The sequence below is a fragment of the Plectropomus leopardus genome, chromosome 18 (assembly GCF_026936395.1).
Source record: "Plectropomus leopardus strain MGB_pleo_1.0 chromosome 18, ASM2693639v1, whole genome shotgun sequence".
Taxonomy (NCBI): Eukaryota; Metazoa; Chordata; class Actinopteri; order Perciformes; family Serranidae; genus Plectropomus; species Plectropomus leopardus.
The window spans coordinates 14,395,284-14,422,469 of NC_142193.1; the positions used below are offsets into that span (position 1 = coordinate 14,395,284).

General features: G+C 38.9%; 1 protein-coding gene across 1 annotated transcript; it reads right to left on the reverse strand.

The window, feature by feature from the left end:
* Positions 1 to 1,949: 1,949 nt before the first annotated feature.
* Positions 1,950 to 21,110, reverse strand: usp31 (ubiquitin specific peptidase 31). The gene is made up of 16 exons (XM_042505379.2): positions 19,943 to 21,110; positions 19,255 to 19,389; positions 18,791 to 18,885; positions 18,606 to 18,698; positions 17,882 to 18,017; positions 17,089 to 17,236; positions 16,810 to 16,990; positions 16,604 to 16,715; positions 16,261 to 16,355; positions 15,196 to 15,273; positions 14,094 to 14,223; positions 13,551 to 13,670; positions 12,509 to 12,734; positions 12,234 to 12,392; positions 11,416 to 11,568; positions 1,950 to 10,037 (listed from the first exon to the last, which is right to left on the reverse strand). Exons 1-16 carry the CDS (start codon positions 20,465 to 20,467, stop codon positions 8,551 to 8,553), a joined length of 3,873 nt encoding a protein of 1,290 aa, XP_042361313.2. The 5' UTR covers positions 20,468 to 21,110; the 3' UTR covers positions 1,950 to 8,550.
* Positions 21,111 to 27,186: the final 6,076 nt, after the last annotated feature.

Genomic DNA, 27,186 nt, shown 5'->3' on the forward strand with positions numbered 1-27,186 from the left:
GCTGTTTTATGGCATAAACCAACGTGCTGATACAGAGATAGAGAGAGAGCAGGACTAAAACTTTTGTTCAACAGCTGCTTTAAGATGATCCGTTGAGTGGAATCAGCAGGGTGGTGGGAGGTGAGGACAGATGCTACAGCATTTTTAATATGTTTGCCAGATGATCTGGTTATGTACTTACAATATTATCTCCTGCATTAGACTGATCTAAAAATAAAAAAGTTAGACAGCTGTCCATATTTAATGAGGAAGAAATTATTCTGGCCTCTAAAAGGTCTTTTTTTTAAGTTGGAATTCATCCTATAGTGCTAAAATGACGATAAATAATGAATTAGTTTATCTGAAGAAAAACACTGATGACTTCTTAATCGCTGTTTGACAGTAGTGGAAAGTAATTCAGTACAGTTACTCAATTACTGTACGTCATTGCTTCTTTAAGATACTGAGTGTTTCAGTTTTATGCCACTTTGACTAATTACTCCAATACATTTCAGGGGGAAAATAGTACATCTGTCTGACAGTTGGAGTTACCAGATACTACAACTAAGATTTTTCTATGCAAAACACAACATAATTTCAGAAACTGTGATGTATCACTATTGATGAAAGTGCCTAACAATTCAATTGATTAAATTTGCTCCAGCTCGACAAGACATCAAAAATAAAAACCCACATGTATAAAGAAATCTCACTGATAAATTTTACTGGTAAACATTTACTGATAATACTTACTACCTGACTAGCAGAGACGTGATTAGGGCCTGGCTGCTATAGCCACAAGACTTTTATCTTTAGGCAAGGGTCCTAGCTGGCACCAGACGTCAATATGAGGTCAGAAAGACGTTGGGGTCAAAACCCTAGATACACCCCTGTAATTTAATTACTTAAGTGAAGATGATGAGGGATTTTTCCACCACTGCTGATTAACATTTAGGTCACAGTTTGCAAATGTTTGCTGGCTGAAGCTTCAAAATAAGTAACTGAAAGACATTGTGTCAAGTGACAAGTGCTGCACTAATCACTTGTCATGACAGTCTTTCTTTTTTGACGTTTTAGTGCGATGTTCAATTATTAAAAAATTAAATGTTGATGAATCATCGTTGCTTAAAGCTGGTTGTTACAAACAGTCCAGGAATTTGCTTTAAACAGGGCGCTGTGTTGTTTCTCATCACTTTTTATCTCCAGCCTGATTGAAAGAAATCTATCTTGTCTGATTGTTTATCAAAAACATTATGAATCTAAAATTCACTTTTTTCAATCGAATAAGTGAATTTTTCACTGTCTTCGCAGCAGTACGTGCTGAATGACAAGTGGACGCCCCTCTGAGTAAAAACTGAGCCCAGACATGCTTGCATCTGCACATCCCTGCTCCTGCCCTCTCTATATTCTGCAGCCAGGAAAAGCTTGAAATAATAATCCTGCCCAGAAATTTAGAGGCACTCATGTATTGCACAGCCTTAAGGTCCCACATAATACACAGTCTCTGCAGCAGCGAGACAATGAGCAGTAGATTTCTGTGCTCATACACAGGATAAAAGGGGAATCTTTGAACATTAAAAATAAAAACACCTTCAAAATGTATCTCACACTGCTACGGTACAACTTCTGACAGCCGAGAGAACACAAACGCTTTTATGGAGACAGACTGTGGACAGTCTTGCAGATCTGAGCCCACTGTTGAGTGGTTACACTCGTTACTGGCTCAAGGTGAGATTACAGGCTTTTCTGACATGAATCAATATTTAATTGTTGAATCGCAACATCCTAAGCTTTGTGTAATTTTAATATGAATTCACTAATTATTTTTAATGCTGCATCAGTGGGCCTCTATAAACCAATGAAATCCACCAGCTACATGTATTATGGAGTAATGCTTAGGGAGAATTTGTTAGAGAAACGCTCCCTCTAGTGTTGGAACAAATACACCCACACATTACAAGACACCACTAGAAGTTTCAAAATTTTTAATCTGATTTTTCAGTTTGTACTTGCATGGGTAAACCAACAAAGTATATACACATTTGTCCTTTTGAAGAAATAAAAAAAAAGCATTAAAAGTGCATACATGTTAACAAAAAGGAGAAATAAATTAACACAGAAGACTATGACACAGTCTAATGAACTACTGAATGTCAAAACACTTTGCTCAACTCTTAAAAAAACAATACAAAAATGAATTTTAAAAAAAGTGAAGAGGTAAATGCTGGAACAGAGGCTTGAAAATATAAAACAAAATGTAGCGCCTCGTGAACCAAGTACAAGGAATACAGTAAAAGAGCCTTAATACATGAAAAATCTCAATAAATGCAACACTGTATTTTACAAAATGCACTGTGAATTAAAAAACAAAAGACATAAAGGTCAAAGGGGAGACGTGCTACACATTTTGCACTGTAGTGTTCTTTGTAAGCTTAAAAAAACATTAAAATGAGACTCGTGACATTCATTCATTACACAGCTCCTTGGTTTCATCCAGAGGAAGATACAAACTATCCAGCTATAACAATTTGTTTTGCTTAAGGCTTCTGAAAAGTTTCAGTATCATCTGTTCGTAGTGTTTACATCAAGGGTTTACATAAGTCCAAAAACAATTTAAACCCAGACTCACATGTTGAAGTTACTTATTTTGAGTCCTTCAATATAAAGGACAACACACAGCTGTATTGTTGTACAATATCTGCATAATCTTAAGTCTGTGGCTCAAATGGTGGATTTTGGTATCTTCGTTTCAGTGGTTATTGCAACTTTGATTCAGTGATAAAATTACACAAAAATGTTGCAGACAATGTCAGTAATTAATGGTTTCACCTTTAAAAAGTGGAACTTTTTGTGACTCTGTTAACAACAAAACAGCCGTGTCACAACATTAACTCAATGCAGGATTCTCTAATCTTAATTTATGCTATATGCACTTTAACAGCTATAGTGATGTTTTATACCTACTTCACCAGTCAGCAGAAAAAATGCCTTCAAACTACAGTAGGTAACTTTCAGAAAAAAAAACAAACAAACTTTTTTCATATTTGTCCAAGTGTCACTATATCCTGACAGCGGTACATGAGCAAGATAATTACTGCCCTAATGACACTGACAAGAATCCACTGCGCCTGAACAAAAGAATAACAATCAGAGCCAGGAGAAGTCTCTAACGCAGTGTCAATCTCGAGCACAACAAATTACATAGCAAAAAAAACAAACAACAAAAAACCCTGAAAAGACAGGCAGCAAAAATGCTTTCACTTTCACAGAGGAGGACTGTCATGTTGTCTTTGCTGTGAGTTAGAGTCTCTTTAGCTCTGATTGGTTGTTTTTGTTCAGGTGCAGTGGATTTTTGAAAATGCCATCAGCGGCATTAGGAAGAGCTAAAAAAAACATGATTTTTTTTCAGCAGATTATCTGTTTTATGCACTACTGTCAAGATATAGTAACAGTTTCAGAAAATTCTGCAAAAAAAGCATTACTTTATGACAGTTACCCAATGTAACTTTAAAAGCTTGTTTGGAAGAAAGATGTCATCTGTTTCCTGTTAACCTGCCTGTTTCAAATAATTAAAAAAAAAAAAAATCATGATTGCAATGAGCGATGTGGCATATATACTACAAAATGAACTGAACATTTACATTTTAATGTCATTGTTCATTATATACTGTTATATAAAACTACAAATTTACTATCTTTCTTTATTGCATTTAACTATATATATATTTATTCGAGTTGCCTTTATATTAATGACTGGCCACATCTTTGATGCAGCTGAGGGGATTTCAACAAGGGTTCACAAACTGTTATCACTGAAATAATGGAAGGCTTTTTCACAATACATACATACATACATACATGAGGCTATTTAGTAACCACATAAAGATTATCGCATCCATAGTGTTATCTCTGCTGGTGTACAACAGTAAATATTAAACATCTTGTCAAAAACAAAAGTAACTGTAACCTACCAGTTTGGTAGGAGCACCCAGAGAGCACAGATCAGCAGAATTACAAAACAAAATACCGTGGAAAAAAATAAAGATATATAAACATTATGTGGTAGAATGCTTAAAGAAATTATGGCATTAAATAGTTGGTTGTTTTTTTTTTTTAAGTTGAATGCTTTTAACTCTACAGATGAAGTGTTTTGTCATTTACAATTTCTAAATATTGGAACGGTGTGCAAATTAAGCAATGGAATATAACAGCCATGCTCTGCTTTCTATTTTACACAGCTGCAGACTCTTGCATAGTTAATGAAATACATGCATTAGCGTTTTCATGCAATACTGCATTCCTTAATCATTCCCAACTCTGTACATTGACAACAAATCAAAAACACAGACAATAACTGCAGTGGAGAAAGCTAGAGAGGAAAATTAATTCTGTAAAGATGCTGATTTTTTTTCTTACATTTTACATGGATTTTTGACATCTTGTTTCAACAGGTATGTATTTGGATTGATATACTGTATATGGTGCACAGTACGTCTCTGGTCTTTAATGGCCCTTTGAGCTCTCAAAAGTTAGCCATGTTGCACTTTTTTGGTAAGGAAACCTCAGTTTCCTTAGTCCCACTGATGAGAGAGATGGTTATTGCTCTAGGCCTACTAAAACTAAAAAAGTCATCAGGGTTTTTACAACAGAATTTAGACTGTACAACACCGCCAAACTGCTCCTAAATAAACACAGTGTAATGAACCATCATGTTTCCTCTATATCTCACATACTGTAAAAACAAATGTGTACTGTAGGCAATGTGGTGCTGTAAAAACAGTTGTTATGCATGAATAAAGAATGGCTAGTAAACAAGGAAATGGGCTGCAGCTTACAGCTTTAAGTTCTGTACAGAAAAAGAATTCTGTCATTAGCCTAATAAAAAGTTTGGCTGATGATACAATATGATCTAAAATTATGACTATATTCAAATATCTTTAGCAATATACAGAACGACTACCATTATATACTGATGCTTGTTTACAATGTCCCCAAAACTAAATAAAAATGTCAAAAATTCTGATGCACTGGGTTTTGGCTACATGAATGGATCCGTAATCCAATAAATTTCTTATTTAGCGAGTGGAGGAATGGACAGACAAGTAAGTGTAATGGCATGCTCCAGCCTGAAAATGCACACAAGCCACTTCCAACTTAATTACAGACTTTGAAACAGGCAAACAAGACGGTGAAAGCCAAAATTACATAAAATTGTCCTGCCTTTATCCAAAGTGCCATGCACAGGTTCCTGATAGATTACAATGTTAAGTAGAAAAGAGCAGCTACAGGAATACCAACACGTTTTAACAGCAGTATGTTATTTTGATGGCCAGTGACAGTTTGAACACAGTAGCCACTGCATTTTGTTTCTGATGGTTGGACATTGAAAAGGTTCCACAAGGTTTTGGGAGAGTACGTTTGACTGCTGCTCAACTTACACAGCTACCGGTATGAGCAAACAAATACATTAAGAAGTAGGGATTTAAAAATCAAAATAAATATTAGAGAGCAAATTAAGATATATATTATATATAGTATAAATGCTTTTGAATCTGCTTTTGTTTATTTATGTTAAGTTTTTGTTAAAGGTAGTTTCATAAGTTCGTATAACTTACTATTGAATTGGTTATACAAACTTATGAAACTACCTTTAATAAAATGACTTTTAAATGGTGCCATTATTTCAATATATATATTTTTTGTTGCCATGGCACAAAAGAGAAGTAAATAACAACAAAAAACAAATAAACACAGGTATCAGCTATCAGCCAAATTGTTATTTTTAACATCTGCACGGGCTCAGAATTCCACAATCGGTGCATCCCCATTATTAAGTTTGCCATATGTTTTCTTTTGCTATTGCCCACTTTGTATTTGTTATTAATGTATTTGAGTTAAAAAATCTCACGGTATAGTCATTTTACCTTTCAAAAGTGGACTGATAAAGAGCTTGTTGTGAATCTCTGAGACAAATAATACAAATAATATCTCTGGTTATTTTGAGTACACTTCAACCCACTATCCAACTTTTTCATGTCACCACAAAAAGATGACACAGCTGTGTTGCAATGTCAGAAATTCAATGCCAGGCACATTAAGGCTGCTAATTTGCTCAAACCATGTACAGGCCATTTAAATAAGGTACATGCTATTTTAAATTGCATGGTATTTCCTCTGAAACCATCTGAGAACCAATGTAAACCTGGTAGATGCTACAGGGAAACAGTTGAGAGAAATACTGTAGATCTCTATGTAAAGTATTATATTAATGTTTTAAGTAAAACAACGTACTAAAGGTTGGATGTTAATGGCATCTCCACATTCATTCAATAAAAACATACACCATGCTGGTATCTAATGTATGAATATTGCGATTACAGGTCAGGTACTTCTACAATGATAATGCAGATTGATCAAATCATCATCATGACCGCTGCATTGACAACATCCTACCTCTGCCTTTGCTTTCGTCATTTTACTGCAAAACAAATATACCAAGCATTGCCTGATAGTTGCGAAAGCCTACATATTTGAGCAAATCAAAGTCAATATAAATGGAATTCTGCGATAAATTAAATGGCTCATTATCAATTTTTCAGCCATATGAAGAAAGAAATGGCATTGTCTTCTCCAATGAGGTACCACAGGTTATGAGAATTGCTGCCAACAGTTTTCTGGCTCACTGAAGTGTGTGGTCACAGTTCTGAACATCAGCATTTGAAAATATGCTCATTTTAAGAAATATCAGTGCCAGAGGAGCATCGGTCTGTTACAGCACCAGGTGTTGGAAGGGGGTGATTTCCTAAAACGACCCCTAAAACATTGAGATGAATGTACCCTTTCACCATTACAAATCTAAGGCCTGAAACCACTTTAGGTTATGTGTGGAAATCATGACAACATATTTAAAAATGAGATAATTACATTGCTAAGTTAGTGTGTGTGTGTGTGTGTGCATATATATATGACTGTTCTGGGAAAAAGAAAACTACTTTATCTACACAAAGTGCGAACAATACAACATTCCTACTCAGTGATGCATACAGTAGTAGACTACTATGTTGCCAAAGGCAATTATTTGTTTCCATGTACAGTATTGAAAGGCGCTTAAGATCATTTTCATCTTGCTCATGGAAAGGAAAAAAAAATGGATAATATTCTATATTTTGTCAATATCTGTACGGACACACATATATATATATATATACATATATATGGATTCATATACTTTGATTTTTAAAGGGTTTCATTCCAAAACACACTATCCCTTTGAGAAAAAAAAGCTTCAATAAGCATTTGATAAAATACATTTCTATTGAAAAAGTACTAGTATTAAACAAAAATAAAGATTTTAAATATTGGAAAACTTGTCTCAATGTGTGTACCGATTTCTTTCTCACCTCAAATAATTTTCGGTTTTGGTCCAGGTCCTGCTGTCACCTCTGCATTTCTATTCTTCTCATGTTCGTGATCTGGACGTCTCTTATTTGTCTTTTCAGCTTTGAATCTTAAACACTCTCAAGACATGAAAAATTAAATTATCAGCACATAAAGTCTACCAATGACATTTCCTCATGAGCTTTACACAAAGTAACCCTATTAACCAATTAATGAGGTGTTTGGCGATAAGAAAAGCAGGTTTTGCTCATCAATGGTCAATTTGATCGGCTTAAAACAATGAGAACTACTGCAGGCGCTTAGCCACTATTATTTCGGAATGAAACTCTTCTGTATGTGTGTGCATGTGTGTGAGCATCAAACCAGTTTTGGGTTTGTCCAGAGATCATTTTTTGATATTACGGTTCTGTTCTCACTGATGTTGGGTTTTAAATGCTTAGAGAGCAGCAGTGAGGTTTAAACCAGCTTAATTCCATCTGAATAATGATGAAGACTGTTATTCTACAAGACAAATTATGCACTGTTGGTGCATTTAAGGTGAAAAAGCTTCTTATCCCATTAATTTCTTTTAATGTATAAGCTGCTGCATTTTAAATGGTTTCGCCGGCAGGATGTTTTGCAAGCAAACTGAACTTACTGTTTGCAGCGTCTCAGAGATATCACAAGCCTCTTGTCTGAGGGACAGATAATTGGATTTCCAACATTCCAACAGGGAATTCTGTCAGCTGTCATATAAGCCTCCGGTACACACAATCAAACAGGTGTACAGCTGAATGCATATGGCACGCTCACGTACACACCGTGCCAGAAAACATCTAACGTGTCAAGCGATTGTCTCACACCCATCAAAACTATAACTAATGCTCAAAAGGTGTAATTGGGAATATTACGCACAACTTTAAAAACTCAAACTGGCGGCATGCCAAGCAACTTTTTGGCACCCAAATATGCAGATGGTGTACAGTACTTTACTTTTATCCAGAACAGCTAAAATTATCCAAGCTGGCTGCCAATATTTGTAATTCAACGCCAGCGTATGTATCTGATACCGGTGTACAAAAACCGTAACATCCAAAAATGTGTCTCTTTTCAAACACATCTGGCACTCACTGAAACTTAGGCACAAAGAAAATAGCTGCATTATGTAAGTTCACTGTAACTACTACGGATATATCATTGAGGCCTCTTTGTTGTACGTGCAGGAGATTGCATGCTTGATGACAGCTTTCGGGAAGATGCCATCCGTTCAAGAGGCTTCTTCCCGTTAGAGGGAGACTTGAGACTTACTTCAGAAGTGGAAGACTTGGACTTGCCAACGTTTAATAGAGTGCGACTGAGAGAACTGGGGGGCTTGGAAGACTCCTTTGTTTCGGTCTCCCCTCCATGAGTCTCTGTGGACGTCTGTGAAGACACAGCGTCTCCATTCTTTCCAGTATCACCACTGATGTCCTTGGTTTGTCCATTCTGCTTGCATGTCCTCTCTGAGGCCTTTTTTGCAAGCAAGGTGCTTTTTCCTAAATCAGCCGACCGGCGGCTTTCCCTTTGTCGGAGGGCACTCTTGAAGAAAGACAACCCTTTTTCCTCAGATTTGCTGCCGCGCTGCAGGTCTCTGGCTGATACGCTGGGCGAGCGCAGGCTAGTGACAGAAGAGCTGCTGCTGGAGCTCCTAACAGATCTCCTCTCAGGCCGGGTGCTGTCCCCACTTTTGGACAGCGAAGAGCGGGCTGCCAAGCTGCCTCGGAGACTGTCTACCAGGGGACTAGTGTGCATAGAATCTCTGCTGTAGCTCCTTTCTACCAGCCTTTTCCGTCCACTTGTGTTGTTTTTGTCAGTGATGCTGGAATTCTTCTTTGCAGTTGGCGAGGGAGAAGCTGAGGACTGAGGTGTGGAGACCACAAATGGCTTCCTTTGTGGCGTTGCATCTAGAGGTTTAGCTGCCTCCTTTGTTTTGGAGGGAGTTCCACAGGGTGTAGAGGTGCTTTTCTTGGCAGCTGCATTCTTTTCTTTAGTATTGCTCACTTTTTTGCCTTTCACAGGTGTGCCGGAAGACGTCTCAACCGAGGAGGTCTTATGGGTTGAGCACAAGCGTTTTTTGGAGGTTTTCTCTTGCTCTGCTTTGCCTGAACTTTTTGTGGAGCCTGTGCTATCTGCCTTTGAAGTGAATCCTCCAATACTGCTCTTACGCTTCTGTTCTTTGGAGGGAGTAGCTTGAGCAGGTAAAATGTTTTGGTCTATAGCTGTGATCTGGTTGTTATTTTCAGTTGCCTCATTTTTGGTGCTCTTCTTTTCCACTGGAGTGGGAGCCCTGCAGTACATCATGTCTACGAACCTTTTGTTGTTGTCCTGGTCACTGTAGTTGCCCTCCATCATAGAAAGGGGAGTCCTGCTGCCAAAGTAGCGTTCATGTCTACTGTAGCTGCCAAAACAGGACGTGGAAACTTTGTCATCACAGGCCTCTCCTATCCTCTCTAGAGGAGGAGAGCATCGGGAGTCAAGGGAGAAACGTGAGGGTGAGTTGGATCTCATGTGCAGCTTCGCAGAGAGAGACCAAGAAGGCTTTATCCCACTGTCGCTGAAGGCTAATGGGCTAGCGATGGACGACCTGGAGGACAAGCTCTGACGCTGAATGCTCCTCACAAAAGGGCGGACAGAGAATCCTCCTAGAAAACAAGGAAATATTTTAGAAAGAAATGCATTTTTCATTAAAGACACAAAACTAGACTCAGGCCCTCAGGCACCTTTAAGCAGCTTTTTTATAATTGTTTTCAAGGAGAATGAAGCTTTTGGCTCGCTGCTTTTGCATTGTCCAGCACCTCATGTTTTTGCAGGGGCACCCTGAACACCTCAAGCTGAAAAATGTAAACTCAAAGCAGAGAAGCCCAACGTCTTTTGCATATTTTGTCATTGTCCAATCGGATGAATTTGCATGTTGCAGGTTGCAGAACACACGTCTGATCAGGCCATTAAAGTGCTGATGGAGGCCTTGAATTAATCAAAAACAACAGCTGTATAGTGCTAGTGTGTTCATGTACTTTCATAGACTACAAAAGCCAAAAAAGTACATTTACCAACTACATTTTGGAATTTATGAAAAGCTTAAGTTAAGTGTGTAAATAAATGTAATAAATTAGTAAATAATGACTATAAATAATGAAACAATCCCCTGTATTATGATAAGTATCAATGCAACAAAAAATGCGCAGGCACTCAAACAAGTAATAAAAAACTGGTTAAAACTGGTTATAAAACATTACATAATGGGGAAGCATTATCCATGAGATCTGTGAAAGTGGTAGTTAAATACCAGTTTGCCTGGCCAACATTTTTGGGAACTATGCTGACCCTGTATTCTGGAGGGTTAAACATAACCTACATTTATATTAACCACAAACAGCAGCCCAAGCCAACATCTGTCTCAATTTGGATTTACCCAGTATGTGCGGTTTCCCACAGAACAGAGCTCTGTCAAGCATGTTTTTGTGCTCGTTCCAGTCAGATGTGACACATGTCGTGTCACGTTCTGCCTCATTCCTGCAACATACTCCCTCTTCAAAAAAAAAAAAATGATGTAATTTTGAAGTTGCTGTTTGTGAGTTCAGGTGGGAGAGTTCCTGACTGTAAAGAGCTCTGGGAAACTTTTGTGGTATCTTTTGATTCCAATGGAAATATTGTCAATGCGTGTTGCATGAAGGTTTGTGTTGCTCATTTTGAAAGGTGGAATACAAAGCTGTCCCTTTGAAGCCATTTTCATTTGTCATTTTGGTTTGCAACTGATGGTTTTCCACATGTGTTCTGTTTTATATTGGTTTTGGTCTAAACTTTAAAGAGTTTAGTGTCATATCTTGTGGGTGGATGTACTTTCCAATGGCCTTATTCTAACATGTTTTGCTTCTATAGGGATTAAAATGAAAAGCCAACTCTGCTTTTGTTAGCACTGTGACTATGACAGGAGATGCTGTGTTGGAGGACAGGAAAAATGTAAAATGGATTGATTCAAAATCAAATAAATTAAAAAAAGAAGCACAAGGTTTATCTTACCATCATCTTCACTGCGTTCTCCTGGAAACTCTACTGACTCGGCCAGTGATGCCAGAGAGGTGCGTCTGGATGAGGCTCCAGAAGCCAAGCTAGCAGGCCTACTGCCAGGTAACCGGTTGACCCAGTGGTCACACAGGGATGAACTGGTAGAACCTGCGTGAAACACCAAAAAAAAAACCCTCTAGTTTCTCTCAAAGATTCAGAGCCAAAGTGAGACATGCTACCTACTAATTTTCCTCAATTAAAATGGCAATTTCCCAAATAGGTCTGACCTGACCTTGGAACATGCACATTATAATCAAAATGCTGAAAAACCAGGGTAAGGCTATTCACCAAGCGGTCCTGTTCAGTTCAGTTCAATACACATAAGAAGAGTTATTAACAGAGCCGCTCTATTCCGTTCCATTTTTCCTTCATGGCTCTGCTAATGTACCTATCCGACTGATCAGATAGACAGGATCTTCACTCTTGCTTGTCAAGGACTCAATACACCAACACGCTATTCTTTATATCCTGTCAACTGCATCAGAGACTCTAAACAATAGAGTTTAAGGGCAGGTCTATACGGGTTATGCACAGGTCCTAAGGGTACTATACCAAAAATGCTAAGTGGAAACACTGTTTAATTAAAATGATTGCATTGGTCGTGTTTCACATCCCCTCCAGTATTCAACAACACCCCAAACCTTCTGTCTCAGTGGAACTGTGGCTCATGCAAATATTGCAATAAAACTACACTTTATTTTGACTTTAGTACAATATGACTTGAAATGTAAATACAGCAGATAAATTAAAGACAGTAGGAAATGAATACTGACCGGCAACAGAGCTGTTGGCTGACCAGGAGGGAATAACTGTCCTCCGCTGGTAGAACAGAATGTAGGCCGTCTGCTGACACACGTCATCGTCAGCTACTGGTGAAACCTCACTGTCGTCAAAGCAGTACCACTGACCATCAATGGAGTTCTTACAGTACGCTGTGAGTGCAAAGGGAATGGATCAAAACGGATGACGAGCACGTAACCGTACAGTCTAATTCTATATCATGACAATTCTCACATATAACTCTTTGAACTGGAACGGTTGTTTTTACCGGTGTAGTGGCCTCCGTGCATGTTCCCATGGTGGTTACACACAGCATATAGGTCATACAGGTAGTCATCAGGGTTTCTTCCCAGGCCATATGGGCGTCTCCATGGCGACCAATGTGAAGGTAAACTCCAGCTGCTCTGGCTTCTCTTCACCACATGAGGTGCCATGTCCATGCCCATCAGTGGAAACCTCACCATGTTCTGCATTTTCACCCTCCGGTCCCCCTCCTGAAACAGAGGCCAAGATAAACAGATCAGCATTTGAAGAACGAGTCCGTCCAAACTATTAGTCGCAGCTTATAGCATTTGTGGTAGAGTGATACGTTATCCGTAGAGTTTCAGTTTATTTGTTTCATGAAAAATACACAGTGGTTACATCTATTACTAAGGATTTTTAACAGCTTTATTAGTTGTTTGGAACACTAGCTAGTTCTTTTAGTAAATTCAAGATTGATTTAGTCAAACATTCAAAGAATGCGTGCTTCAGAAAATACCATGAAATATCTTAAGAAACACCCCAAGAAAGGGCGGCTGTTTGTTTGTTGTTTCAATATTGTTGCCGCCATGATATCCGAGTTCCAGAATCAATAAGAAATATTTTTTTCTAAACCTTACAGTGCCTTGAGAAAAAGAAATATAAATAAATGAAGCCATAGATCTTAAATTGTAATTGTTGTGTAAACACGAGCGTCCATACAATAACTTTGAGAAAATAAATAAGACAGTTAGAACTATCTGACCAAAGAAAAAAATAAACAAAACTACAAATTTGGCTAGGTATTTGATGCCAGATTTTTTTTGGATAATCAGTGCTAAAAACATATTTTAGTCAATGCTAATAAGAAGTTTTGACATTCACACCCATCCGTTATCCTACGTACCTTATTTTTAAAATCTGAATGCTCAGAATTCCAACATCAAGTCCAAAACAAACAAAAAGAAAAGCATCAACTTGATGCAAAAAAAACAAGAGTGATTCTTTCTCTTGATACTCAGAAAGTAGATATAGTTCCATATTTTCTTAGTATGGTTGAGCTGAAATACCTGTCTGAACCTCTTGAGATGCAGTATGAGTACATCCGGCAGCGTCCACAGGCTGAGCTTAATGCGGCCCTGCTGCAGCTGCTTGCAGTGGGGACAGCGCCAGGCGTCGTCTGGGGCCAGCTGAAACACACACAGCCCAGGCAGCAACCATCAAGGACAAGCTCCAACCACACTGCTTATAAAACAGGCCTCACACAGGATAAGGCCCAGAGTTTTTCTCCCTATTCTCCTGCAGAGCAATCGCAGGCAAGTCAAACCACAATGTGTATGTAGGCCCGTGCTCAGTTTATTCCAAACATAGCATTAGGAGTCAAATACAAAGTAAAACCACAGAGTGAAAGCCTTTTTGTACTTTAGCAGAGGAATGATAGACCAGTGTGGAGGAGACAAACGTGAGGTTATACTTCAAAATATACTTACCGCTGTCGTTCCAAGGCAAGTCTTATTTATTTTCTAATGTCAAACTACTGACTTTGCAGTAACTGACTGTGTAATGGTAGATTTGTGTGTGTATAGGTGCACCAGCTATGTACAGTATGTTACCTGCTCCTCCTTAGTGTAAAGCTGAAAGCACTGAGCGAGGGTGCAGGCCTGCGGCTGATGATGCTGTTCCCTGTGCAGATACACACTCTCAGCGTCAGGAATGTACTCCTCCTCAGTGTGTCCAAACAAACTGTGGGAACACGAAGCAAAGTTCATTTACTCAACAGCACAGTCATGTAGGGATCATGAGATGTTCCTTGAGATTTTGGTCAAACTGCTTCCAAAATGTTTTTATTTTAATATTATTCACACAGTTGTTGTAATCCTTCAACTCATCACAGTAATCCAGTTTTTCTTTGATGTAATATTTGGCATAAAATACTCCTATTGTAATTTGTAAGTAACTATTGGATCTTGCCCAGGGGTGCAGCAGTATTGAAAAAAACTTGGAACAGCTTCACAAACAACACCTACACAAATATTAAGGACAGGTTTGAGAGTAATCATTCAACGTCTTGCAAGAATTTTCCATGTTTCTCAAAGACTGTTACTAAAACCTGGGAAGCTGATGAACTACATATGACTTCTAAATAGGATGTGACTTCTATTTGACCAGCAAAGGGTGTGTATATGTGTCTGTGTGTGTTAACCACACACAGTATATAGCTTAAGTAAGGAAATAAGAGCAGATGTGTTGTTGATTGTGTCGGCGGACCTTCAGACTCTTGTGTTTACTTGTGGTTTAAAACCACATCTGTTTCAAATTAAGCACATTTGTAAAAAGATTAAGCAGGTTTATTTTTCACAAAAATAGCAAATAATATGATGAATACCAAACGCACCAACATTCAAGTCCTGTAAAAAAGCCCCCATTATGTTAAAATAATAAAATTACAGTGAATTTCTCATTTGAGGTCATGTCTACAAGGTTGATTATTAAAGTGAATGGTTTAACCCATTCTTCTTTATATAAACACCATGGTTTAATGTCGTCTGAAGTATGCAATCTAGCTTTGTGAAATCCAACATATTGTTTCCAATGACAATTACAGCAAACAAATGTCAAAACCTGGCTCCTTTCCATTCTGTGCAGAATAAACACGCTGTAGATAAAAATCAACAGACCACAGAAGTCTAGCAAATATTAATCTGTTTCACTCACTAGTCCTTGGTCTCTTTGTCCCACTCTACCACAATCTTCACATGTGGCGGCCCTCCTTGTCCACAGGACTTGTATGCTCTATGGTGGAAACAAAAATAGTGAATCAAATCAAATACGTCAGCAGGTGAAATTTACACATTGGTTTTATTCATGTCGCTGTAGGCTGGTGTGAAAAGCTTTTTCTGGGCGAAGCTGTATGCCACATAATCCCTGTGCGATAACATGCTATTTTAAAAAATGTGGTCAGTGTGAAGGAAATGTCTGTAGATGGTAGTTCAATTCAATATTGTAACTCAAATCATTTAATCATCTCAAAAAGCAGACATAAGTTAAAAGGTGAAACATGTTTCTGCAGTTATAAAACTATGTGCAAAACAGACAATATTCAGAAGAAAATCTAGTTGTCATGACAGAACCTTCTGATCAATCCCAGTAATGCCCGAACAGCTTTGATTCATGCACTTCTATTGAGCAACAATGTGTGACTTGTTTTGTTGTTGCAAAATAATGTAGGTAAAAAGCCAAACGTGCTAAACTGGCATTTTAACAAACAGTCAAAATCATGTTTGGGCATGTCACCTCTGCAGGCCTATGAGAGGAGGAGAACTAATGGGGCATGTGTGCAAATAAAACATTAACAAGACAGATGTAAATTTAACGTCACCGCATTACCTTAGATCGTGTGTCTTTACCTTTGTGTGCATTATGTAGGCTACATGCAGTGCTTGTTTCGAAGAGGTGAAGATAAAAATGGAAACATGGAAAATCTCTTCCAAACATTTGATTCACCTAGCTTAATTTAAATCTTATTGACTAGTTTATCCAGCTTTTCAACATGAATGGCTGTGAGAGGAACTATTATGTCAGTAGGCTGAGATTTATATAACCACATACTGTTTGCACAGATACATGCTGCATTTAAAACAGGCGCATCTGTGTGATTGCAAGACTTAAAAAATCACAAATTAACATATCATTCCATTTTAACTGCAACATACATAGTTGGTTATAAGAGTCTGTCCTAATTAAGCAGCAAACATATGTTGCATGAAAGGCAGAACTGACCTTTCCACAGTTGGGTGACACAGTGGTCGTTCATCTTGAGGAAGGAGGTAGGTGATACCAACAACGCCGACCACTCGAAGACTGAAAGGTCCAACCTATACAGAGACAGCACCATCAGTACCGCTGTGAGACAAGTACATCCAGCTTTTTGACAAGGTGTTATCAGAAAAACAAACGGGCTGCCAATTAATAATTCCACAAAAACGTCACTAATCTAATTTCCCTTACTCTGGAGGCTCAAACACATTTTTTAACCATCTGTCTGTCCAATATTTGAACCGGCTTGCTGTGTGCCGCATAAACTTATTTACTTTACAGACAAACTGCTTGTTATTCTTCCTACCTGAATGTAGACCCCTGGTCTCAAAAGATGACGCATTTTCTCCAGGATCTCTTTCTGTAGAGCATCCCAGGTCACAGTGCGCTCCATGTACAGTACAAAAGGTAGTCCAAACCTAAACAAGAAAAGGAATAATGTGTATTTTTGTTAGCTATTAATTTGTCCATTAAGTTAACATCACAGAACACAGAATGTTGTGATTATGGTACCTCTTTCCTTGGTGGCCGGTGCAAGCCCTGTTACACACCAGAAGGATCATTTTTTCTGGTCCCAGGTTTTTATTGGGTGATGCAGTTAAAGGAGTCAGGGCCCCCTGCATGAAAGACGGAGTCCTGCTGATTTCTGTCCCGTACTTCAAGTTGTTATGATTAAGGTTTGCCAGAAGACTACCTGTGAAAGATACAAACGAGTATTCTATAAATTCCCCTCTTTTCACTTACAGCAAAAAAACGTGGAGTATTTATAAAAAAACACAAAGCGTGGTTTACCTCTTTTTGTGCGTATGTTTTCCAGTTTGAAGGTCTCTGGTGTCTCAAAGGCAAATATGGAATCGCTCTCTTGAATGATGTCAAGATCATCGTCATCATCACAAAATGAACGATGGAAACCGTCATAGTACATCTCAGTCAAAACGAACTGAAAGAGAAGAAAAGAGCACATTTTAAAATTTCTATCACTACTGCTAATACGTTTCTTTAAATGTTTTATACCGTTATTGTAAAAATAAGTCATTACGATATCACTTTAGGCCTCCTTTACATTTACTCTTGTGACATTGTTATTCTGCCAACTTAATCAATAGCCTCTTTTATTACAACCTGATCAAGGTGGGAATGTTGTGATGTTATTCTTCTTTCCCATTTTGTATAAAATATACGATCACAGAATGGGGGGAATAATGTGGTTCCCCTGTTAAGATGGCAGCAGAGGTAGTAACTGATGCTGTTGTGTTAAACATTATACCTCTTTTGCTTCTAACTACACTAGAGCAGCATTATGTCGGCATTGTTTTTTTAAAAAAAGCCAATCTGACATTATGGCAGATTTTTTTTTTTTTTGCAAAATCTGATTAAAAAAGCTAATGTTAACACTCAGTTGCTGCAGCCTGAAGGACAACTGTGTTAAAAATATCCTTCTCTGTGTATTGAAGCCACTTCATAAAAGACCTGAGTTTATGAAACATTACTGTTCAAACGCAGGCCTGGCTTTAGCTAACATTGTGTGACTGTAACATAGTCTGACTGTGTCAGACCCTGAGCTGATAAGAGACAGGAATAGCACCTGGTCCATTGGGATCTTGGTCTCACGTGACACAGCATCTCTGAGGCAGTAGACAGTGCTGTTGAGAGGAACAGCGACTCCGATCCTCATGCAGTGAGAGTACTTCCCCTGATAGACCACTGTCACATACAAGGGCCTGGCAAAACAAATAAACAGTTAAAACAAATACACATTATGCTATACTTTAACACACTACGCGTGCAGGGTTTCTCAGCCCTTGGTTTACAATTATTATAAAGTGAAAATATGTTCGATTATTTCCCCCTCTTTACACTAAATGACATGTATTTTTCCAGTATGAAGGAACACACTGTTTTGTCTGAAACTCCAGACTCCCCTCTCACCTGTTTGCTAATTCGCCTACACCCTCAACCCCCCCCACACGCCCCAAACACACCAGGTTACATTCCTTCTTCTGTAACAACACATCTCTCGTAAACTTGTCAACACACACACAGTTCAGTGAAACAGTGTCATCATCCCTTTTCGAAGAACTTAAAAACATTGTGCTTGCATACATGGTAGAAAAACAGGCAGAACAACATTTTTGTAAACTCTTTAAAAGGATGTTTTGTACCTGGAAACATTTACTTTAGTTATGCACAAGTTACTTATGTATGAATCTTGTCAATCAGTAATAACTAATCATGAACATGTAAAAACCTGCCAGCACCAGTAACTGATCACGCTTCCTGCTGTAGCACAGCTCAAGAAAGTAACTCACCGTGTGTGTGGCAGTGGGATTGGTAAGGAGATGCAGAGGAAGGGATCAAATGTATTGCTTTGCTTTTGACAATGTGGGCAAGTAAGAGATGACCTGTGGAGAAAAAAAAGTTCTTACATAAAGTGAAAAGATCATTTGGCCATACTAGGAAAAACATGGAAGACTAACTGGACATAAAAGTCTACCTGTACTGAGCCTGGAACAGTTCTTGTACAAATGACCCAGCAGAGAGGGGAGGAGAGGGCCCCTCTAAACTCTGGTCGTCTTCTTCAATAGGTGGCTGAATGAACACAAACTGGTTTTATTCAACAGATTAATTAATAAGTCGTAAATAATACAAGTTTATCAGGGTTCATGAGCTATTGTGAAAGCCACACAGGCTGCTGGTGTTAGTAACTAGTTCATGGGAATCAAACGGGAACAAGATCAGGCAAGCCCAGCTTTAGCAGGACTGTTAATGCAACCTAAGTGGAAGATGCACTGAGTGACCAAAATCAATTAAACAACTGCATGTTATAATGCAATGTAGCAAAACAACCCTGCAAGGACTATATGTGGCTGAGCAAAAAAAAAAAAAAGTGAAACTTGTCACATGCAACCATTGCTTTTTCATAAAAAACACCAACCACAACGAGCCGTCTGAACACACCTTTATAGCAGGTCTGCTGTTGGGGTTGGTTGTGTTGAGGTCCTCGTGTACTCTGTCCAGCAGCCACAGCAGAAACTCCTGAGCATCGTGCTGAGCGTTCCCTTTGAACTGGGTGGCATTTTTTGACACAGCATTCTGCAACCAACAGCATGATGGTCCAAAGGTTACGATGCATGCAAGGTCAAAATCTCAACACCGTTTATCCTTCAGTGAACTTAATTGTGTTGGCCATGAAGTTTCATTAACTGATAAAAAAGTGGGGGTGGGGGTGTTGCAATATTTTTATGTCTAGAAATATCATAGACACAAAGACCAAATATTGATTTTTTTTATTTACTATGTATTAAACAAACTTCTTATTACTTAAAATAAATGCTCACAATGTTTTTTTGTGGGCATAATCTGCCGTTTAAAAAACCCCAATAAAAATTGTATTGTGACTTCAGTATTGTGATAATAGTACTGAAGCAATAGTACTGTACTTATGTTAGTGTACAATTTTTAAACTCCATGTGCCATATATATATATGTTTTTTTTTAAATTTTATTTTACTTTTAAACATTGTTATTACTAGACAGCTTTATGTAGCAGTGATTTGAGTCAGTACTGGCATTTTCAACATGCTTGGCAAGGTAATTTTGTTCCCACAGACTGCACAAGTAGGATACATATTGACAATGAATTTACCTTAAAATCCCTGCTATGCTGTGGAGTGTACTCAAACGTCCATAAAGCCCGCACAAGTCCTGACAGCTGCTCTGTAACTTCTCCTTTGGCCAGAGGACCCTTCTTCTGCAGAAGTACGCCATTTGTCTTTGGTTTGTCCTCATCCAGGTCCTCGCCTTTGTAGTGCTCCAAAACGAGGTACTCAGCAAAGAGTTCAGTGTTGCTGAGACACTGCAGAATTGCATTCATGAAGCAGGTATTCCCGTGGTTTTTAAGACCTGACACTCCAGGAACTCTCTCTCCAGACAGAAACCCAGCGAGGTCCCCGTCTTCCATGGGCACAGCTTTACTCCCAGATTTAAACGTGGAAAATCCTCCATCATCTTTGTCATCTTCTGTTTGCACTTCAGAGCCAAAGTGGGATAACGCTGTGAGTGTCCTCAGGACTCTGCTCATAAAACTGCCCACAGAGCGCACAGAGCCTCGCCTGAACAGCTTTTTGCTGAAGCTCGGCTTCTTGTCCTTGGTTGCGGCTTTGCAAGACATGATTTCTCTTTCACAGGCGTCACAACTCAGACAAATGTGTGATAAGCAGCCATCTCACTGGCTGCTATCTGCTGCTCCATGTTAAAACTTGCACACAGCAATAGTTGCTGGCAGCTTCAAGTGTGTTAGCTGACCTTAGCTAGTAATATCATTTTCACTGAGGTGTCCTCCTTTAAAGCATGCAACTGTAACTTTGATGTTTGTCAAATAACGTTAGCATGCCGTGCACTACAACCTTGCCTAAAATATTGGCTAATGCCAATTAGCTAATGGGTCAATAACATTAGCATCGCTAATGTCAACTGTTGGAGTCGCTTAGTTACTCCAGAGTTACCTTGCTTTTGCGGTTCACTGCCCCGCAGCAATGAATCACCCTCGGTTGTGCTGAGAGCGAAGACAGCAGTGTGAGCTAAATTAGCTAACGCTGGCGCTAGCTACAATAACAACAAGAGCAGCAGAAACAGCAACAGTCCTTTTTGGCGGAGATGTCCATGTCCAACAGAAACTGAACGTCCGCCATGGGTTGCAGGTAGTGGCAGTCAAAGTAGATAGTGTGTCCGGAATTTAGTAAACCTCACATTTGTCACAATTTCGGAGGCACATTTGGGCTAAGCTACTAAACAGCAGAATCGTTTTACTTCTATTTCTTCTTCGTCTTCTCCTTGTTCGTGTTGGCAGCTGGTGAGCTGGTTTACAGCCACATGACCGCCACCTACTGGCCTGGAGTAGGAGCAGCAGCCTGGCAGTGAAAAATAATTCTGGTAACCCTGTTTGTTTTTCGTAGGTTAATTCAGACCTTGACTTCCATTTTAACTGCCAATGAGGCTATTGCACATACTGACATATAAAGGCATGCTCACCTTTAGTAATGGCTAAAGGCTACTTTAGGAAATCGCAGCACCTGCTCACCAAAATCAGGACAAATTTTAATATCCTATCCACAAAAAATAATCCTAAAAATCTAAACTATTATACATACAGATAGCCCCCTGAATATTGTCTTATTTTCAGCTGCAGGTATAAAACATGAGGTTGATACTGGTGGAAGTATGGGCCTTGGGTTGAAACCCCTTAAAAAAACACTGAGCATGCCTGTTTTCCAGGTGTATCCTTGCCCTGGGACTTTTAACTGTTCGTGTATCACTCCGCTGTACAGCTGTTTTAAATAGTTAATTCGGCCTTCATTAACCGTCTGTAGCATTAACATTACTGTAGCCTTGTGTCACAGACTGCTCTGGAGGCCCAATGTTTGTCCCTCTGAAGTGTCCCTCTGGAGTGTCCCTCTAGAGTGTCCCTCTGGAGTGTCCCTATGGTAGGAAAAGTTGTGGAGGGAACTTCCTCTCTCTGGGGGGGCTCGTGCAGGTGTGGGAGTTCTGGTTTAGCAAAGTAAAAGGACAGCTGTTGTCGTTGGAGCTGCCACATCGTCTTCCATCCCGTTTATTGTTTTAGTAGTTGTCCATTTTAGGCGAAGCCGGGACACTCAGTTACATTGGTCGCAGCAGTATTCTTCAACACGCCGTGAGGACCTGTCTGTGGCTGTGTGGAGCCGTTAGCCATGCTGTTGTTTTTAGCTTAGCTGCTTCAGTATAGCTAGCTGGCTAACCCCAGCATGGTGCTTCAGAACTGTGCAAAACTACATTACGAAGATGTGGCGCAGAGACAAGGACCCTTTTAAACCTGGCACGGAGATTTGACCTGCCTTCTCCGGCCATGAGGGGTACCAGTTTCCTCAGCTGGATGAAGCAGCTGGAGGATACCGAGACCTCTGTAAGTCAAGAGAGACACACAATATACAGTAGTCTGCTGTGGTTAACTGACTATTATTTCACTGGAAACACACCGATAAAAGTACATGATACTACGCAGCTGCCCTGCGCATAACATGCAGAGCTAACTAACACAAAGTACCTACTTCTAAGGAAAAAGTTTTGTGTTGCTAGGCAACAGCGGTAACTTCCAGCGGTTGCGGAACTGTATATGTTGGCGGAGCAAAAAAACAAAACCTAGCGTATTACCAGCAATACGTCCATTATTACCAGTCACCTATGAGTGACTGTTAAAATCGTGTTTATTGTGCTCTCCATATCCTTGTAAACTGGCCTTTGTAGTATGTCTGCTGTAGTGCCCCTGGAGGCCAAACATTACTCTGACTCGCCTCATCATTATTGGAATTTATTTCATTTAAACCGGAAAGAAAATTATAATTTAAATGCGCCACTACAAATTCTAAGTGCCTGTAGCTGCTCAATATACAACTTTGTAGGACATTTATTTCTGATTTTCATATCCTGTACATGGGGGTTGTGACTCACTCTAAATAGTTGTTGGTGCTTTTTGCTGGGTTTTTTTTTTTTTTTTTTAACTTTATAGCTAAATCTGCATCCCTTTTTATAGACTCAAATTACCTCATATTCTGCATGAGTTGACAAGAAAAGGTATTCATGAAAGATCTGATATTAAATCAAGGATAGCCATTCATTCCAGTCATTTTGTTACTGTACTTTGTCAGTTCACTTTTCTGCCTGAGGGAGGCACAATGAGTCTAAATATCAAGTAGATGTACCCCAGAAGTTAGTGTGTGCGTGTGTGTGTGCTCGCAATATGTGTGTATTTGTATTTGTCTTAAGCGACTGACATAGTGATGAAGTTTAAATGCACTACTCTATCAACATGTCCACGTCTTTATCTTAAGTTCTTAAGTGAGAAACAAATGAAATAAAGTGGACTTGAGAGGGAGAGTGGAGCCACTGTGAGTCAGGAGCTAATGCATAGACGTATTTTACTCAATATGAATCATCCTTTTGAAAAGACAGTTTTCCTTTCCAGGTGGGTGGGTGGAGAAGATGAATAAAGAAATACATTTAGATATAGCACTTGTCTTTTATGAGCTACTTAAGGTCTGGCATCGTATTGAAACTGTAATGTCAAAATATTATGTGGGGTGAGTAATATCAGTTTTACTCCTCGTCATTACAGTATAGCTGATATGAATTTAGTGATTGAAAAATAAAGGATTAAGGAAATTGTCATTCTAAACCTTAGGGAAGAGCGACCACGTTTTAAGTTTAACATATAAGTTACAAAGTTTAATTCCCTGGGAGCTCCGGTTCCAGTGACTTTCACCTTCTGCAGTATGTTTGCAAAAATCAGGTGTGCCTGGTGCTAAAACAATATGTGATGAAGATACTGTAAGCATGGGTGGATTATGAGATAGTGGGATCCTGGGCACAGATATGCAAAAGGCCCCATCACCCCCCCGCAGGAGCAAGACACACAACTTTGTAGTTGTTATGCATCCTTTTGTGGTTTTGTGTCCCTCTAAAGTAATTTTATGTCTTTTTTGGTCAATTTGTGTCTCTTTGAGGTTGTTTTGCGTTTTTTTGTCAATATCTTGTGTCTGCAGTTCCTTTGCACCTCTTTGTGGTCTTTTTTGTGTCTAGTGATTTTGGGCTCCTTTTTTGGTCGGTAATTTAAGTGACATTTTGCATTAGAAGGCCTGGGGGGCCCTTGGGCCTGTGCCCAGTTGGCCTCTTCAGTAATCGATCCATGTATACAAATTCTTGTAAATACGTCTATAATGTCAAGATGTTCATGATAGCTGCTGTTGTATCAATATTTGTTCTGTGTTAAGTCATCAGAAGCCAGCTTGAGTGTGTGAGGTTGAACTAAAGTGTGACGCTCGTCATGTCAATACCCTTCACATTTTCCTGGAGATAGTAGGTTTTGACTTTTGAGTGACAATTGTTTTGTGTTGTGCTGATGAGCTGCTTGTTCTCACTGATGAAGAGATCTGGATACTTTAAACACTAAGTAACACTGATTGACACACAATTTTATTGTGTAGAGATGAACCACCATCACATGTCGTTGTGGGAGTGCTCTAACAGTCTTGGCATACACACCGAGATCAATACAGGTCGAAGAAAATTGGATTGATGCGTGACAGTGGTTTGTGTGTCTCAAAATCAAACCATATGCATTTGTGCTGTGCATCACAGAAAGCTCCATGACAGTGTGTGCCAAATACTGAGGGTTCAGCACATATTCACTACTCACTACTGGGTGGCTGATGTACACACATGTCAAACCATCTGTCGTTTATGTGCTGTCACTTTTAAAGACTTTGAAACAGCTTTGTGCCACTCATCATTAAATAAAGTGGGTCAAATCTGAGTGGGAGTGCTGGAAACATGTTGCTGCCTCCATTGTGCTGTTTGCAAGTTTGGGGCTGAACTCTGATTTGAAAGGTGGGATCAGCAGTTGCCCTGTCTTGATTTGTAATCTGAGCGATAAATGCTGATGAACGTGCCGCTGGGAAGTATGCAATGTCAGTGTGGCTGCAAAGTCAATCAAAACATAAAAGCCAGACAGCAACAGATGTAACTACTCACAGTGTAATAACTGCACGTAATGTAATAATTTAAATGCAATGAAAGCTCACAATGTAAAAAAAACATAACTTAATAACAGTTTTGTGCACATTGTAATGAGTTGTTACATGATGAGAAAATGATTATATATAAACAAAGCAAACATTTTTTGAATAATAGATTTAGCACATATTGTAATAATTTTGAAAAAGAGGACTCTCCTTGTCTTCTTAAAGTGTCACAGCCCTGCTAGTTTTATGTGGCACTAGTAAAACTTTTAATTAACAGCAGCTAAACTTTGTCTGTTTGGCTATATTTTCATCAATCAGTAAATGGAACAATTTTTTTCACATGCTAAGAATCACCCAGGATACTAAATTCGGCATCATCGCTGAATACGTCCCTGGATATCTTGTAGTGCTGAGTCCTGGTTTTGCATTCTTCTTCTTCTTCTATTCTAACAAAAAATGGTACAATATCACAAGACATAAATGCAAACACAAGTTAAAAAAACCAAAATAACATTTTCCAATGTATTTGCCATAATTGCTAATAATGTCACTCATATAGGACTTTATTCAGATTGAGTCTGTTTTTCCTTCACGTGTTATTTGCCATCAATACAAGCAGTTGGGGCCAGCTGGGGAAGTCCTCTAATGATGTGTCCATGGAAACAAGGCAAGGGGTCACATGTGTCTTATCACTCAGCACAAAGCCTTCTGTTCATTTTCTTGTTGAAATTTTCAAAATTATGTCAAAACACATCAAAATCAGAGAGGAGTCTTGCTTTTCTCTTTCCTCATTAGTGAATTAGAGACAGTTTCTGATGTTGTTCTCCAGACTCTGTTTTCGGTGTTACTTCCCCCTCGTTCCCAGCTCAGGAGGCACTCACAATCAGTCATAAGAGAAAATTCCCTCTCTTTAACATCCATTTGTGAGAAAACACCAAATAAAGTTAAAAAATGAACAACTGAAGCCCTTAACATCTTCAAATATCCAATCAGGATCAAGTATCAAGCTGTAAAACAATGGATGTAGGACTAATTTTGAACACTTAACTACAGCTATTATCTCCTTGGATGTGTTTATGTTTCCCGATGTATAGCTGAAGTGTTGCTGAGTGTGAATGAGCTCCAAAATGGCTTTTTAAACCTTTCTAGCAGTTTAATGTTTGCAGTGAGGACTTGCAGTCAATTATTTCCAAATAACAGATCAGATCTGATTTTATGTTACCGAGGCATAAAAATCAAATTTCACTCTCTCAAACTGATTTAATGGAATTGTCCCGCATGACATAATGAAAGCATCAGAACTGGCTCTTAGATTACTGTAGGAAAACAATGATAAAAAGGAAACTCCCTAATCGTAGGATGCCGATAAGCTTTGACTTTGTTGATGCTGCCGAGGGGCTCCATTGGTGAATTGTCAGTACTGTATACGCTACAAGCTGGTGCCTGACAGCAGCTCCTGTTATAATGGCCATGTGTGAAATAATTTCTCCGCTTAGAGAGAGGCACCTCGACCCTACAACCGTATAATTAATGTTCCTGTGTCTATTTAAAGCTTTTGTGCACATATCCTTCCGTGTATGTGTCCTCATGTGCAAACAGAGGAGTTAGAAAACGCCTGACGTGTCCGACAATACAAAGGCTTTAAAGTGCTGGTAATCATCCGCTCAGCCTTATTATGTGCTGTATATATTACTGTTACAGTGTCTTTCAACCAAGCACAGACACAGTATTGGAGTCAATTTAGCATAAAGGACATTATGTTTTATTTTCAATATGTACAAATGAATCTCATGCCTAAGAATCTATTGATCACTAGGAAATTATGTAACACAGAACACAGTTCATGGTAGACCTATACAGTGAAACAGCAGGCTTTTGGGGAGTGACTCTTGTTCCTCTAATCTGTTTATTTTTAATAGAAACACACATGATTTAACTGACATTATGTGTGGCTATGTAGTGCCATAGGCTATATGTATAATTTTTAATGTGGAAGTGAAAAACAAAACATTAAGCTCTGTGAAGGAGAGGAGGGGCCTATATTTTGGCTACTCTTGCTTTTAATCATCGTTAATATGAAAAAGTAAGAATATAAGATTTTATTGAGACATTATCATAAATGGGATTTTTTTTTCTGTTATAGGGACAGACACTTAGACCTCATGACCACTATGTGAAGTCTGCTATAGCCTTCTGTTCCTGTGAGTATTTTAATATTAAAATCTTATCAAAGTGTCATATTAAAGCATTGGATGAGCTCATTAGGCAGAACAAAGTAAAAGTAGGCTGCATGAATCCCCATCTGGTTGAGAGATGAACCTGCTCCTTCCTTCGCTAA

What these genes read in the sequence shown, in the direction of transcription:
- usp31 (XM_042505379.2), bottom strand. Translation starts at nt 20,467, where the DNA reads ATGTCTTGCAAAGCCGCAACCAAGGACAAGAAGCCGAGCTTCAGCAAA. An exon ending in AAACATACGCACAAAAAGAG is followed by an intron (nt 16,991 to 17,088) that starts GTAAACCACGCT and finishes TATCTTTCACAG; the next exon opens with GTAGTCTTCTGGCAAACCTT. An exon ending in TTTACACTAAGGAGGAGCAG is followed by an intron (nt 13,671 to 14,093) that starts GTAACATACTGT and finishes TGTGTGTTTCAG; the next exon opens with CTGGCCCCAGACGACGCCTG.